The sequence below is a fragment of the Colletotrichum graminicola genome, assembly GCF_000149035.1.
Source record: "Colletotrichum graminicola M1.001 genomic scaffold supercont1.55, whole genome shotgun sequence".
Lineage (NCBI taxonomy): Eukaryota > Fungi > Ascomycota > Sordariomycetes > Glomerellales > Glomerellaceae > Colletotrichum > Colletotrichum graminicola.
The window spans coordinates 103173-117321 of record NW_007361059.1 but is presented as its reverse complement, the minus strand read 5'-3'; the positions used below and the strand labels follow the sequence as shown (position 1 = coordinate 117321).

Genomic DNA, 14149 nt, shown 5'->3' with positions numbered 1-14149 from the left:
ACTTAATAATAAATACCTAGGCCCTTAATCTAGGCTGCTTTTTCCTTACTACCTACGTTATAGCCCTACCTAGCACTAGCTTATTATCTCCTTTACCCTTAAGGATACTAGTCTTATTTATATTATATCTATTAGCTAGGTTAATAGCCTAGATATAAGGTATAGTAAGATATTTAAACTAGTCCCTAATAACCTTAGTAGATACCTTATTAATACGCCTTAAATTAATAGATTAACTTCTCTAGACCTTAACAGATAGGTTCCTTCTAATAAAGCTATCTACTTATCTTTTACCTATAGGTTAGGTATCCCTTATAGTATAAAGGATATAATAGGTAAAGTCCTTAAGTTATTAATAGGTTAGTAGCAGCCTAAGGTTAGCCTAGGCAGTTACCTAAGTGGCCAGGCTGGCCTCCTAGGCAGCTAATAGTCGCTAGAGGTCTTTAAAGGTAACTAATTACTATTAGTAACTATTTATATAATACTAAAGTGTTAATTATAGTATACCCTATTACTTAGAGGTAACCTAATAAGATACACCACTTATGATGTTAGTAATTGCCCCCTTGACCTTATCTTTAGTATATTGAACTATAGGGTATTAAAGAAGATATTCTGAAAAAATGAAGCGATTTGATGAAAAGTTGAAAATGTTGTGATAGTTTGAATTTGGAGGTTATCTAGAAAGTCGGTGGCTGGGAGGCATTTTTGGGGTGGGCCAAATGCAGGGGGGGGCCAGAAGTGGGTGCTTTGACTTACGAGGTGTGTTTGGCCATACAGTCCTTTCCCTTCACCGCTAAACTTGTTCTGAAGTAAGTAGGTCTTGTAGTATTGGCGGTAGAGCATCATGCTACTTATTGACCCCTGATATCCAAGACATCTTCAAAATGACACAGCATATCTCCATGTCTAGAGTAAAATTCAACGTTGCATACGATAGAGGCGGCGGCATGTGCTTGCTTTCCATCGCTGGTATATTTCCTCAATTCGAATCCGATAATTTTGGTTCCTAAAAGCCATTCAAAATTGTGCCCATGGTATAATTCGTCCTTCATGTTTCACCTCTTATCATTTCTCTCTAGGACTGCGCAACTTGAACGGAGAACCTTCAACGCCTCAACGCCATACAGCCTTCGAATCGATTCTTGGATCGCGGTGTGAGCAGCCGCCTCGCGACACGTCGTGTTCGCCTCAACGCTGGCCCATCCAACAAACGCTGAGAACACCGACCCAACCATTCCTCCGCCTATTCCGTACACAGGAAAGTCATTCTCTACCCCCCACCCGTAGCTGATTGCAGTGACGTCGGCGTGCTGACCGAACCCCTTTTTCAGAATCCCACGAAGCTCAGTCGTGACCTTGTCGTCTGGCGAGATGTCCGAAGGGCAGTGCACGAGGAACACATCAGTCACGGCAGACTCCAGCGCTTCCTGGAGAGGCGGCGTGGGGGTGATGTGCTTGGTGTATTCGCCATGGGTCAAGACCTTTCCAAAGTCCTCCTGGACACCCTCGCCAAACCTGTTATTTTCAGCTGAGAATGGTGGGTCTTTTGAAGGTAGATGCTTGTGTTTTTCTGGCCGACTCACGTATTGGCAAACTTTTCGTGGTGTTCGAGAGAGTCCCAGTCGAAAAGGCTGTACACCTTGAACGGCTCGTCGAGATCCACACTCAGATACATCCGGTGAGGGCCTTCTGGCGAAGCATTCAACTTCTTGTAGACTCCCATGTAAATCTTCCCCTCTGGTGTCGATTCGTCCATGATTCTCAAACCGGGCTTAATGCCACAGCAGCCTATTTCAGTCACGGTCATTGCTGAATGTATGGGCTTGGTTTGCAGGATTGGCCGACGAAATTAGAACAGGCAAGTAGTCGAAACTTGGTAGTTAGTATCACTGAGCTTGTGAAGTGGTCGAGGAAGAAGTCTCAGTGCTGTGCGGTAGTAATATTTGTAGTTTCGATAATTGACCGGTGCCTAAATCGACTCGTAAGCGCTGACGCGAGGGGTCCATAGACCACTGCTCCATTGTAGTCGAACTGCTATCATCACGCGGACAAGATGTAGTTCTTGTTTTGGGCTGATGCCCATACCTTTTTTCCTTTACTATTCTATTTCGAATGGATTGGAAATTCTATACGTGGTGTAGTTGATTAACATAGGCGGCGATTTAGATGTGGGAGAGCCGCTAGCCCCCAATGGCTCCCGGTGACGTAGCACGCTTACGATTATCGCCATGACATTGTGTTTGTGAAAAGAAACGAGGCAAGAAATCGGCTAAAAGAATCAGGTCTTCAGTCTTGTATTGAATAGGTAACATGCACTACACGTCTGCAACGCCGCTGTTCTGTTAGAGCTGTCTGGTTGATTAACTTACATAGTTGAGCTCGACGGGTTAACTACAGGCTGTCTGTTTTACATTATTGTTTATTTGACTGTAATACAATGTAACAATTTTGTTAATATGTCTGGTAACTGTTGAGATATCTTTCCCCTTTTCATGTATATAGACCACAAAAGACGTGAAGGTCATGCCGTCTATGCATTGCAAGTATTTCTGTTGGTATCACAGGTCGATCGATTGTATCGCAGCAATAGTATCTATTGACTATGGGTGCGAGGTTATTGATTGATTAACGAGAAGAGAAAGGAAATAAAGTGGCAGTTACCGTGGTGTAGATATTTAAATAGGGAGGCTAAGGTGGGTCACGTGTAACAGCACGTAACCCCGGATTCAGCTCCACCCAACTCCAGGATATCCAGAGGTCAATATCCCAACAATTTCAAAAGATGTTAGCACGCGCAAGCGTGGCTCGTCTTTTAAGCAATCCATCTACATCTCCAGCAGTTTTAGCTCAGTCATTATGATATCCGCCGCTTTCTCTCCCAGTATCAGCGCTGCGTTATAAGTATTAGCAGCAACTTGGCGAGGGGGCACACTCAAGTCCGCAATCTTGAGCCCAGATACTCCATAGACGTTGAGGTTGGGATCAACTACAATGCTGCGCATTAGCGAGATGAATTGAGTTTTGTGATCCAAAGTAACGACATACCAACACCTTTCTCCTCCCGTGGCGCCATCTTGCACGTTCCCAGCGGGTGCCTAGAGGTTCCTATATTCTCACGTATATACTGCACGATGGCAGCCTCGTCCTCGGCCGAGTACTCTATCGCGTCGGTTACTGGGCCATCTGCTAGCCCTATCACGGCAGCACTCGACGTGTTATCAAAGCGAGGGTTTCCTGATGCTAGCTCGCCCCTGAAGATTGGCATTCGTCGTGCGATCGATCTCTGGGTCTTGTACCCCCAGATGTGGCTCTTGAGGTCAATGTCATTCTCGTCAAGCAGCCAGCCAGAATCGAAATCGTAGGCATCGTCGACAGTGGGGCCGGTGATGTGGATGTGACCCCTTGCATACGGATAAGTGACCCAAGGTGCAGTGGTGACGTACTCGGCGTCGTCGGGAAGGGCATCAGGGTCGCCAAAGTAGGCATTGAAGAGCCCCATGATCATGAGAGGACGGTTTGGCGAATCTTTAAAGTCTCTATCCCATGCAGCTTGAAACTTCGGTCCAATGGCTGAAATGTCCGCAGGCGATGGCCTGAGCTTGCTGGAGGCGTCATGGCCGTTCCATCCCATTTGCTTGTCGTCCGATGCAATCATGGCCTCCACGTCTCTCCCTCGGTCATTTCGTACCATGCCATTTATAGTCTCGTTTGGCCCGAGATTTGTGCGGTAGACATAGCCTACAAAGTGATGGTCTATCAAAAAAGTCTGTAAGTAAGGCTCATATTGTTCATAATGGGAGACTTGTCCTGCCTTGAAAATCATTGCCTACCCCAAGAAGACTCTTGACAACAGGCACTCCTGCTCTTTCAAGCACCTCGGGATCTCCAACACCGGACCTCTCGAGAAGCAGCGGCGTGGCGAATGAGCCGGCTGACGCAATAACAAGCTTCCTAGCCTTGACAGTCTTGGTGCTATTGTCGCGACCACTCTGAGCGAAATTTGGATTCGCACGGATCTCTACTCCGACAGCGCGCTTTTCTTCTCCCTCAAAAAGGACTCGAAGGACCTGAGTCTCAACGAGCACATGCAGGTTCGGATACTCGCCGCTCTGCAAGAGCGGGTATAGATAGCGGTGTGCCACATCCTGACGACGGCCATTTTCGGGTGATACGTATCGGTACCACGGCCCTGAACCATTGTTAGAGTGTAGGCTTTGCAAATCTTCGATTTCGGCGAAACCAGCGTCAACGGCGCCGTCGATCCATCCCCTTTCAGCCCGAGGTGCCTGGTGCGTTCCCTTGGACACCTGGATTGGCCCATTGTAGCCATGCGTCGATTCGTTGTTCGTCACTCCATGGTAGGTTTCCACCTTGGTTACCTGTCAGCTGGCAAATCCCCACGGATCAAGATTCCTTACCTTTTGAATGAACGGCAAGAGGTCGTCCGCACTCCATCCTGGAGTGTTCCAGGAGTCAAAGTCATCCCACTGTCCTCTGGTGTATACCATCCAGTTGATTGAGGACCCGCCGCCTATTGTTCCCCCAGTCTCGACTACTGGCGCACGATTGGCAAGCTGCGGGGACTTTTTGGCTTTCCAGAAGAGGGCGGTCTTGGAGTCTGGCAAGGTGTTTCTCTCAAACAGCACGGGATAGATGACGTTAGTCACATTGTAACTGTCCTGACCCTGCTCGATGACAAGAATCGAAAGTCCTGGGTCTGTTTCGGCCAGCCTCGAGGCAACGATGCTCCCACATGTGCCGCCTGTTGTGGGAATGAGTTCGGATGTTGAGCGATAGATGTCATTAAGACTTACCTCCGGCGATTATGACGTCTACTTCAGTCAGAGCGTTAGGAAGCTCCGTGATAACCCCCTTGGAAACGGTTGCCATCGTCAAGGCACCCATCAAGGCGCTCTTAAGCTTTATCGAGCCCATACTGAAACTGAAAATCAGCGTCAAACAGGAAGAAAGTGTTGAAGACAAAGAGCAATTCGCCCACTGGCAGAGGCTCTGTATTTATCGTCATGGAAAATTTGACAGTTTTAGTTAGTCGGCCTGAACCCCGCTACTAAGAGCAGAAAACTGGTAGCAGGCACGTCAGCTAGAGAATGGATTCAGCATCATGACGGAACGCATAGGCGGGGGCTGCATCCAACGTTGCATGGGGAGTCCTAGCCTCTTGGCAATCTCTGTGCAACACGTTTACAAATCGGTTCTGTCACTTGCATTTTGCAGCAAGAGAGTGTGCAGCTTGTCAGCTCACGTTGATCGTCGGTCAGCGTAACAACGTATCCCCATTACGGACTAAAGAGCCATCCAGTCCAGTCCAAGCGAACAAATGGTATTAAAGAGGGCATGGTTTGTGTTCCTTCAAACTGTTTCGCAGAAATAGGTTCACCGATTCCTCCAGTAGAGCTACGGGGAAGAAGTCCACTTCGGGCACTTGATAGGGCTTTACTCCTGGCTTCGCCCGCAACGGTCCGTAGGATCTATCTGCCTTGTATAAGTCTGTGCAATGTTATCACTAATGCAGTCCTAGGTCAAAATGTTGTATAAAACGTAGCATGCGGAGAGTTCATCGCCCAGGTATCCCACTAAGTTACAGTTTCTTAGCGCTCATAGAGGCTCGCCATGTTTCTATCGAGGTTGAAGTCGTCCACCATCAAGGAGCGGCCCCTGCAATAAAAGTTATCCCAGCGGCAGCAATCACAGCACCGCCCGCCAGCGTGCTGTGCCGCGAGAGATCAATCCACCAAAGCCAAAGTCCAGACAAGAGAACGAAAGACTTCTAATTTTCGCCCAAGGTGCCCTCAAGCCCGGAGGCCTTGAAATGGACAGTGAAGCTGTGGCCCGGTTTCCATCGACTGTTGTCTGCCATGAAAGCGACAATCTCCTCGCCATCGTTCTTGAAGCCCGCCTGTGGTAGCATGCTTGAGTTGCCGGTGCTGGATTTGGGGCCAGACCTTCGAACCAGTTTCCGATAGAACGCCTCTCTAAGCGCCTTCGCCTCGGCGTCAGTAGTTTTTTTCCATTCCAAGCAATGCTCATCTCCTTCAACAACCAAGTCCAAGTTGATGAAATGACGCTGGAAGGGAGACATGCGGCATTTCATGCTGATCTTGGTACCTGAGGTCTGAGTGGGCAGAGGAGAGGGTAGCGTGACTTCGAGGAAATTTTGGCCGAAGTATGTGCCGACCTTCCCGCGTGCAGTTGCGAAAACCCCAGTGGTGAGACTGTCTCCATTCAACATCTTCACAGTGAAGGACGAGGAGTACCAGTGCATGTCGACGAGGATGATGCATGGTGTATTGTAGTCGGGGGATATGACTGTGTAGACTTTCTCTCGTCCCAGTCTGCCATGAATGAGGTGAACTATCGGTGGAAGCTGTGGAACAGAGGTCGAAGGCGCATACAAGGTGGGAGCAAGGCCGTCACTCGTGGGTGCTTGGTCATGAGCGGCCTCTTGTGCCCCCGTGGCTGTGGGGGACTTGGTGATTGCAGTGAATACAGGGTGTATGTCCATTACGCTTCGATGTCTAGGTGCAAGTGACGTTGGGTTCGATGGGAGTGAAACTAGGACCAACTCTCAGGTTCAAGACTGGCTCAATTGTAGAGAAAATTTTACGAGGTCCAGAGCAGAGAAAAGATGCAGGAAAGTCTATAGGTGTTGATATTGGATAGGCGGGGTCGATGATGCCGAGGCGAAAGACGGCTGTCAAGCGATATGACAATGCGTGATGTTGGGAGGTGGAAGATGGAAGAATGGAAATCGAACTGCGAGGCGCACAGGTGTTTTTGCCTTGGTCGAGAACTAATCACCTAAGGTAAGCGTAGATGGCAGAATCCAGTTGCTGCTGCCTTCGTTTTGACAGATCCATGACGTGGCCCTTTTGGAAAAAAAGAAGAAGGCGGCATCGTGGCAATAAAGACAAGCGTGGGCAGGCGTTTGAGGAACCAGACCACTACTTCCTGTCTAGCCCAGATTGCAGGACCGCTGCTCTCACAATGCTGAGAAACTAAACGATCATCAAGGTCAGAGAAGTGTTCAACGAGTACCATCGCTGCTCTCCGGGCCCCTTAGCCTCTCAGCCATCTGAAGTGGTGTCTCATTTTCCTAATTCCAGCCTTCCAAGTTCTCGAGCTGAAAGATAATCTGCGCATTTAACTGGAATCAGAAAGCATCATTCGTACAATTTCCGAAGCCCAGCCCTCGTGTCTTCACTCCTCCTCAGGCTTTTGGCCGTAGACCACATTGCTGTGAAGGATATCAGTACAGATGCATGGTACAGCGGATGGATAGTAGAACTCACTAATGGTACCATCCATGCACTTTGCCACTTTTCAAGTCATTGCGAACTCCGGCCAGGAGCAAAATCACCTCCTCTTTCGTCCAACCAAGAGCTCCGCAAAGCAACTTCATAGAAAACCCCTCCAAGCCGTCCAATATCTGGATTAGGTTGCACATCCCAATGTCCTTCAAGTAAGGGTCCTTTGCCCATGGTCCGGCTGGGATTTTGTAGGGCAGATGGTGAATGTTGATCAAGCCAGTATTGTCACGCACTAACCCCTCCAGCTTCGGCCCAACTTGGGCATCCCGACCAAAAGCCCTAGACGCATCCATGAAGAGGTTCACCCATCGCTGCAGGTCAGTGCCCTCAAGGGAGCCGTCATCTGAGGTCATCTGGAAGCTCCAGTCCTGGAACTCAGCCCAGCCTCCAGGACTTAGATTCCTACATATTTTGTTGTGTATTAGCCAATGAACACGCCAAAAAGATGTATAACTCGACAAGGCTTACTCATAGACACGCCTCACATAAGTCGGCCAGTCTGCCAAAGACCCACTTAGGTATCGGCTGAAAATGAAGTCATACTTCTGATCGTTGACCCATTCACTCTCAACATCATCAATTTCAAACTTGACATTTGGTGGAACCCTGCCTCAATGTCAGCAATCTTCCTTCGATCCTGTGATATAATGGACTAGTACCAGTCTGGCTGGATAGCACTGAGGTCGTTGCCGAGGATCTGCTTCTTCTCAGCGACCAAGAACTGTGTCTTACCATCACTCATTGATATGCGTACCTCCGCTTTGGGAAACAAGTCGCCCATCTCCATGGACCCTGGGACGTGAGCATCAATCCATGGCCTTGAAAAAGGGATGATAGCATACATATACCTGTCCCCGTCCCAACATCAAGTATACGGTGAGTTTTAGCCTCGTCGATAGGTGCCAGGAACAGCCTGTTTCCGATTGTCTTTACCATCAAGGTGTGAACCATGTCTAGTCGCTCCATTTCTGCCTAGATGAAGGTTAGCATGTCCAAGCTTCTGAAGAAGAAGAGCAGTAGCCTATCAGTTTGCACCTCATCATTGGGGAAATTGTATGCTAAATTGCCGGTCAGCGGGAAGTAAAAGGGTAAACCGAATGATAAACGATAGAACCTACCTCCGGCTCGGAACGCGTGATATCGCCGGCCATACTCAGTCGGATAGTCCACAACAGACGAAGTCAACGACGCCGTATATGAGGAACTTAAAATCCCAGAGCATTCTTTATCAGTAAATAGAACATAAGTGTAGAGAGGATAGTTCTGGGTCATCCATGCATACAGTCTTTCATCAATTGTTGACGCGTCATCCTAATGAGATAGAACAAATCAGAGGAGATGATCCAGAAGGCTCATGGAGAGTAAGGAGTACAGTAACTTACGTTTGCGCCTTGGTCAATTGCGATTGGTGCTGCATCCACAATAGAGTCAGCTGGAGGCTGTACTATCACTGGATCAGGGGCCGTGCTAGTTGTCGCTGATAGGAATGCTGGAGGTCCTGGTGGTTGCAAAGATTCGTGGGCTGTAGCCGGGGAGCTGGCACGCATCGTTGGACTTGCGTCAACCATACTGGTCGAAATGGGTAGGAATATTCTGTGGTACGTGTTTGATCGGGGTATCAGCGTTGGTTATAAAGGACAGAAATACTTCACAGCGCCAATCTTTGAAATCCGGTGTTGGAGCGGCGTGATTTGTCGGACTATGGGATGCAGATAAACCCCTCACGTCATGCGCTATGCAAGGGATTGTTGGTTGTAGGCCTCAGTAGCATATGCGGATGCGGCCCCCCTGAAAGGTGTTATCTCCTTCCTAATTGGACTCGGTGGCAATATCATCGTGGATAAAAACTGCAAGTCGTTGAAGACAACCCCGCTGTAGGCTCGGTACAAAGCAAACAGTGATATCCAAGTGCCGGGCAAAGTACGAGTACTATTCGTACATCATAATACAAGACACACTCTGGAGGTGCAACCTCATAGCGGTAGAAGCTTAAATCCAACGAGCTCATATCTGTTTCCGGCACGGATAAATGCCACTATTGCACATGATATATGACACATGATCAAGTAGGCTCTGTATACGGCCTAATCCCATGCCTTTAGGTGAAAGCGGGAAAGAGGATAAGCAGGCCACAGAATCAGTTCCAGAACTAATTGTTGTACACAAGGGTTGTGTTTATCATGTAGACACATGCTTTTTATAGCTATTACGACGTTTTCTATTCTTTTCTCTCATAGACCGCAAGCGAAGTTTAAACTATAAAGAGTAGATGAATTATTATATAAGAACTTAACTGCTGTTTTGCGTCTCGAACAAAAGTTCTTTCTTCAGACCGTATATACTGGAGTTGCAAAAGAATTGACCAGCCTGGGGGTCGAACCCAGAATCTCCTGATTAAAATCTTTTTCAATCGTAGTCAGACGCCTTGCCATTGGGCCAACCGGCCGGTGATTTATGATTGGCTGCATCAATCAACAACTTGTGCTTGGATGTCTACTCAATTTCGGCCATGATCACTTCACCCCGTTACTCGTTGATTCACAGGCAACGAACGAGTATCGGCCATCTGTGATGTAGTGTGGTCATTCATCATTCTGTTTATAGCTCTACTTATTTCGGGATCTCCTCTCTGTCTTATTTGACGTTCCTCCATTGTCATTGCATTTCAATCATTAGAACCCAACTCTCTCAAGTACAAATCCAAACTTGAACTCTCCGACATGCACCTTGAGGTCCTCACGAACGTTCGGGCCGCAAGCAGCGCTACCAACACCGGCAACGCGAGCGTCCAATCGAAGGAGCGTCGCATCTTCCTCCACGAGGTCGCATGGGTGCGCGGCCTTCCGCACCGTCTCGGAAGTGTACCGGCTGACCTGGAAACTGAACTGACGCCACTCTTCCTCGGACCAGACAGCAGCATCAGCCGGAATGGCACGAAGGCCGCGGCCGTGATCCTCCGTCAGCTTGGCGTAGCGAGTCTCCATGTGGTTACCGCCCTCTTGGGGTACCTCGTAGTGCTGGTGCAGCTCCGGCACAGTAGCACTAAAGACGCCAAGGTGCTGGCTGGACTTCTTGTCCGGGTACGATTCGCCGGGGCCGAGGGCAAGATACTTGACGTTGTTGAGCGATTTAGGAAGACGCAGGTTCAGACCCACGCGAGGGATGTGGGTGGGCTTGATGCCGCGGGGCTTCAGCTCAACTGCAATCGTAAGCCGACCAGTGGACTCGATGGTGTAGGTCGTGGTGGTTTCCCACCCCCAGTCGAGAATACGGGGAGACAGGTAGGTGTTAGTAGTGACCTCAACCTTATCAGTCGACTCGTTGATCTTGAGCGACCGGAGCTGACTGTCAAAGGCATTGACGCCGAAGCGAACCCAGTAAGGCTCGTCATTGGGCTTGTCATTGTCGGTTGGGGCACGCCAAAAGTTAGGAATGATGGCAGCACCGGTGGCGGCGTCCTTCTCAAGGAGAGGGATGCCTGCAGCTGTCCAGGAAGCGAGGTAGCCGCGGGCAGTGTCAAAAGTGATAGCAAAGTCAGAGCCGGAAACAGTTGCCTTGGCGCGGGACTTTTCGACCTGCAGCTTGGAGGTAAGGGTGCTAGTGGCCAGTTTGGGAGCAGCGGGCACACCAGACAGCTTGTGTTGAATCCAGGCAATCTCGTGACCGGGCTCGGCCCAGTTGGTGGACTCCTTAAGGCCAAAGGTCACAGTGAGGTAGACCTCTTTGTCGGACTTGATGCTCGCGAAGCTTGAGGGGAGATCGACCTTAACAGTCTCGCCGGCGGCCACCTTGGGAATATCAAGGCTACCCGAGGCGAGAAGGGTGGATCTGATTCAATTATTGTCAGTGTCATTTTTCTTGAACTTGGTTCACAACCAGGCAGACTCACTTTTCGCCCAGCTCCTCAACCTTATAGGTGGAAGTGAGGTGGTCGACGCCGACAAAGTCGTACTTGTTCTTCACCACCAACTGGTTGCCCTCAACAGATAGCTGGAGAGGCTGGTACGCCTTCTTGAGCTCCACCAAGCCAGGAGTAGGGTCATGGGTGCTGTAAAGGAGACCGTCCATGACGAAGGTGCCGTCATGAGGGCGTTCGCCAAAGTCTCCGCCATAGGCGTAGTAGCCCTTACCGTCGGCATCTTCCTTCCAGATACCATGGTTTGCCCATTCCCAGATGTAGCCGCCTTGAAGGCGGGGGTACTTCTCGAAAGCCTCGATATAGTCATCGAGGCCACCAGGGCCATTACCCATGGCATGGCCGTACTCGCAGAGGATAACGGGCTTGTCAAAGCTTCCATCCTCTTTCACACCCTCAGTCTCGACCAGGCTGTTCAGGCGGTCAATAGGAGGGTACATATAAGAGTACATGTCTGCAGTCTCAGCATTGACATCACCCTCGTAGTGGATTGGGCGACCAGAGTCAAACTTCCTGGCATACTCGTCCATGACCTTGTGGTTTTCTCCGTAAAAAGATTCGTTACCGAGCGACCACATGATGATACTCGTGTGGTTCTTGTCACGCTGAACCATTTGGACCATGCGGTCGAGGTAGGCCTCACGCCACTCGGGGTTTTCGGTGGTGTACTTGCCGGCTAGCGGGAAGGTTACAGCCTTGCGCTCTTCGTAGTCCGCCGCCTCATCGACATCTTGTGGGCGTGCAACCGCATCGTAGAAACCATGGCACTCAAGATCGGCCTCGTCCATGACCCACAGGCCGAGCTCGTCAGCGAGCTCGAAGACACGGGGGTCGGGAGGGTAGTGCGAGCATCGCAGAGAGTTGATGTTGTGGTTCTTCATGATGAGGAGGTCGCGCTTGGCGTACTCGAGAGGGACGGCGCGGCCAAAATGAGCGTGGTGCTCATGTCTGTTCACACCTCTGATGCGGATGGGTACACCGTTCACGGTGATGAGGCCGTTCTTCCGCTCAACCTTGCGGAAGCCAATGTTTTGGTAAATGGAGTGGGAGCCGAGGGTGATATCGACTCGGTAGAGGTAGGGTGTCTCGGCCGTCCACTTCTTGGGGTTCGTAACTGGAATGCTAAGATCGACTTTTGTGTCGCTAGAGGTAACCTCTGCCTCCTTGGTGGCGATCACGGCGCCACCATTCTTGCCAAGTTCGCTGAGAGTGAGCTTGACAGTGCCCTTTTCGGCAGTCTTGACGTCGATAGTCGCGAGGAGGGTAGCATCTTCATATTTCTCGTCCAAGTCGGTGCGGAGGAACCAATCCTCGATTCTGGTGGCCTCGGGAACGGCAAGGAGGGTGACGTCGCGGAAGATGCCTGCGAACAAGTGGTTAGGAGATGCCCAACGGGCAGACGTCTTGGCTTTCACTCACCAGAAAGCCACCATTGATCTTGATCCTCGATGTATGTTGCGTCAGACCATTGGTAAACTCTGACAAAGAGCTCGTTTGGGCCGTCCTTCTTCAGAATGCTTGTGACATCGAACTCGGACGCGTTTCGAGACCCTTGCGCGAATCCAATGAGCACGCCGTTGACCCAGATATGGTATGCAGAGTCGACACCATCGAATCTCAGGCGCAACTGCGACTTCGCGTCCCACGTCGAGGGGACGTAAAATGTGCGTTTGTAGGTACCCGTAGGGTTCTCGCTGGGCACGTACGGAGGGCTCACGGGAATGGGAAACTGAGTGTTGGTGTACCACGGATATCCGTGTCCCTGAAGCTGCCAGTGACCTGGAACGTTGATGGTGCCCCATTCGTCGCCCTTGTCTTCCGGCAATGGCGCCTCCTCGGGAGTACCAGCCATATGGAAGTCCCAGACGCCATTGAGCAGCAGCGATGTCTCAGGAATGAAGTATGCTCGAGCAGGCAGAGTGTTGCGTCGGAAGACGGAGGGGTTCTCATAATCATGAACTCCCTCCTTTGCCTGGAGGGACAAGCTTTGGGGGGCCATGGCAACGAATCGAAGGAGAGGGAGCAACGTGTTGAGGCACAGATTGGAGTTAAGGAAGGGGCAAAGGGAGTGAGAGTGAAGAGGAGAGAGACAGAGAGCAGGAGGGAGCGAAGGTTCTATGGGACGAAAGATGGCCACCAAGGTCTAGTCTTTATTTATTTGCGCACAATGTTCCAAGCGGAGTAATGTGTCGGGTGCAACACCGAGACAAAGACCAGACAGTCCCCACGGCGAGCTTGCGTTTTCTCGTGAGACCAAGTTGCCCCCGCTATATGACGAGCGAGCGTGGGGCAAACACTGGACTGTCCTCGGGGTAGATTCGAGTCAGGTCGTATCGGTGTACGACGACCCCAAGATGATCCCTGTTCTCCTCTACTTCATCCGAGAAGGGGCTTGGACTTGCCCGATCTTGAGTGGCTCTGATTGGGTCCGGGGAAGCCGGGGCCGGCCCCGCACCATTATCTGGGCTGGAACTGTTGCGACACCTGATATACCATCTTGGAATGATGGGAGACTCACTTTCTCCGTGTTTGTTACCCTGGATTGAAGATGTCTATACCCCGGCTAATGTTGGCTGATAAATGCGTACGAACCCGTGCTGTTGGTTCACGGTTGGCCAACCGGCATGTCAACCCAGACTCCCTCGTTTCTTTCTGCCTTGTACCGCTTGGATGTTCTTTCTAGTGTAATGGCCCCTCAATGCGGAGCGGGGCTACCTTATCTTTTGGTGGGCTTGCAGTCCTACGACCAGAACACGCAGGCGGGCTGCGTTATCACTCTCCAGTCTTTCATCTCCATCGATTGAACCTATTCAATTCTATGATCCCTCCACGTTCCACATTTCCACTGGTCCTGATCTCTTGGGCCCCCTTGGGGTCGCGTTTGCGTACAGCTAACTGCTGT

General features: G+C 50.3%; 5 protein-coding genes and 1 non-coding gene across 6 annotated transcripts; all 6 read right to left on the bottom strand.

Annotated features, from left to right (window-relative positions):
• Positions 1-1058: 1058 nt before the first annotated feature.
• Positions 1059-1810, bottom strand: GLRG_10032 (uncharacterized protein; the record flags this gene model as incomplete). Its single annotated transcript, XM_008100717.1, has 2 exons — positions 1059-1518; positions 1587-1810. 2 exons carry the CDS (start codon positions 1808-1810, stop codon positions 1059-1061), a joined length of 684 nt encoding a protein of 227 aa, XP_008098908.1.
• Positions 1811-2828: 1018 nt separating this feature from the next.
• On the bottom strand, positions 2829-4938 carry GLRG_10031 (GMC oxidoreductase; the record flags this gene model as incomplete). Its single annotated transcript, XM_008100716.1, has 5 exons — positions 2829-2989; positions 3049-3756; positions 3815-4373; positions 4422-4765; positions 4818-4938. The coding sequence occupies 5 exons, from the start codon at positions 4936-4938 to the stop codon at positions 2829-2831; spliced, it is 1893 nt and encodes a 630-aa protein (XP_008098907.1).
• Positions 4939-5791: 853 nt separating this feature from the next.
• Positions 5792-6526, bottom strand: GLRG_10030 (uncharacterized protein; the record flags this gene model as incomplete). Its single annotated transcript, XM_008100715.1, has 1 exon — positions 5792-6526. One exon carries the CDS (start codon positions 6524-6526, stop codon positions 5792-5794), a length of 735 nt encoding a protein of 244 aa, XP_008098906.1.
• Positions 6527-7141: 615 nt separating this feature from the next.
• Positions 7142-8535, bottom strand: GLRG_10029 (methyltransferase domain-containing protein). Its single transcript, XM_008100714.1, has 8 exons — positions 8450-8535; positions 8367-8389; positions 8174-8303; positions 8086-8123; positions 7991-8028; positions 7800-7937; positions 7314-7733; positions 7142-7258 (listed from the first exon to the last, which is right to left on the bottom strand). Exons 3-8 carry the CDS (start codon positions 8295-8297, stop codon positions 7222-7224), a joined length of 795 nt encoding a protein of 264 aa, XP_008098905.1. The 5' UTR covers positions 8298-8303; positions 8367-8389; positions 8450-8535; the 3' UTR covers positions 7142-7221.
• Positions 8536-9690: 1155 nt separating this feature from the next.
• On the bottom strand, positions 9691-9777 carry GLRG_13253. The gene has a single exon. It is a non-coding gene; the product is annotated as a tRNA-Arg (tRNA).
• Positions 9778-10003: 226 nt separating this feature from the next.
• Positions 10004-13246, bottom strand: GLRG_10028 (glycosyl hydrolase family 2; the record flags this gene model as incomplete). Its single annotated transcript, XM_008100713.1, has 3 exons — positions 10004-11159; positions 11221-12610; positions 12667-13246. The coding sequence occupies 3 exons, from the start codon at positions 13244-13246 to the stop codon at positions 10004-10006; spliced, it is 3126 nt and encodes a 1041-aa protein (XP_008098904.1).
• Between the last annotated feature and the right edge of the window lie 903 nt (positions 13247-14149).

Coding starts and splice junctions, on each gene's coding strand:
- GLRG_10029 (XM_008100714.1), bottom strand. CDS start 8,297: ATGGAGCGACTAGACATGGTTCACACCTTGATGGTAAAGACAATCGGA. Junction 7,938..7,990: donor AGTGCTATCCAGCCAGACTG/GTACTAGTCCAT, acceptor ACATTGAGGCAG/GGTTCCACCAAATGTCAAGT. Junction 7,259..7,313: donor GTGCATGGATGGTACCATTA/GTGAGTTCTACT, acceptor TATCCTTCACAG/CAATGTGGTCTACGGCCAAA.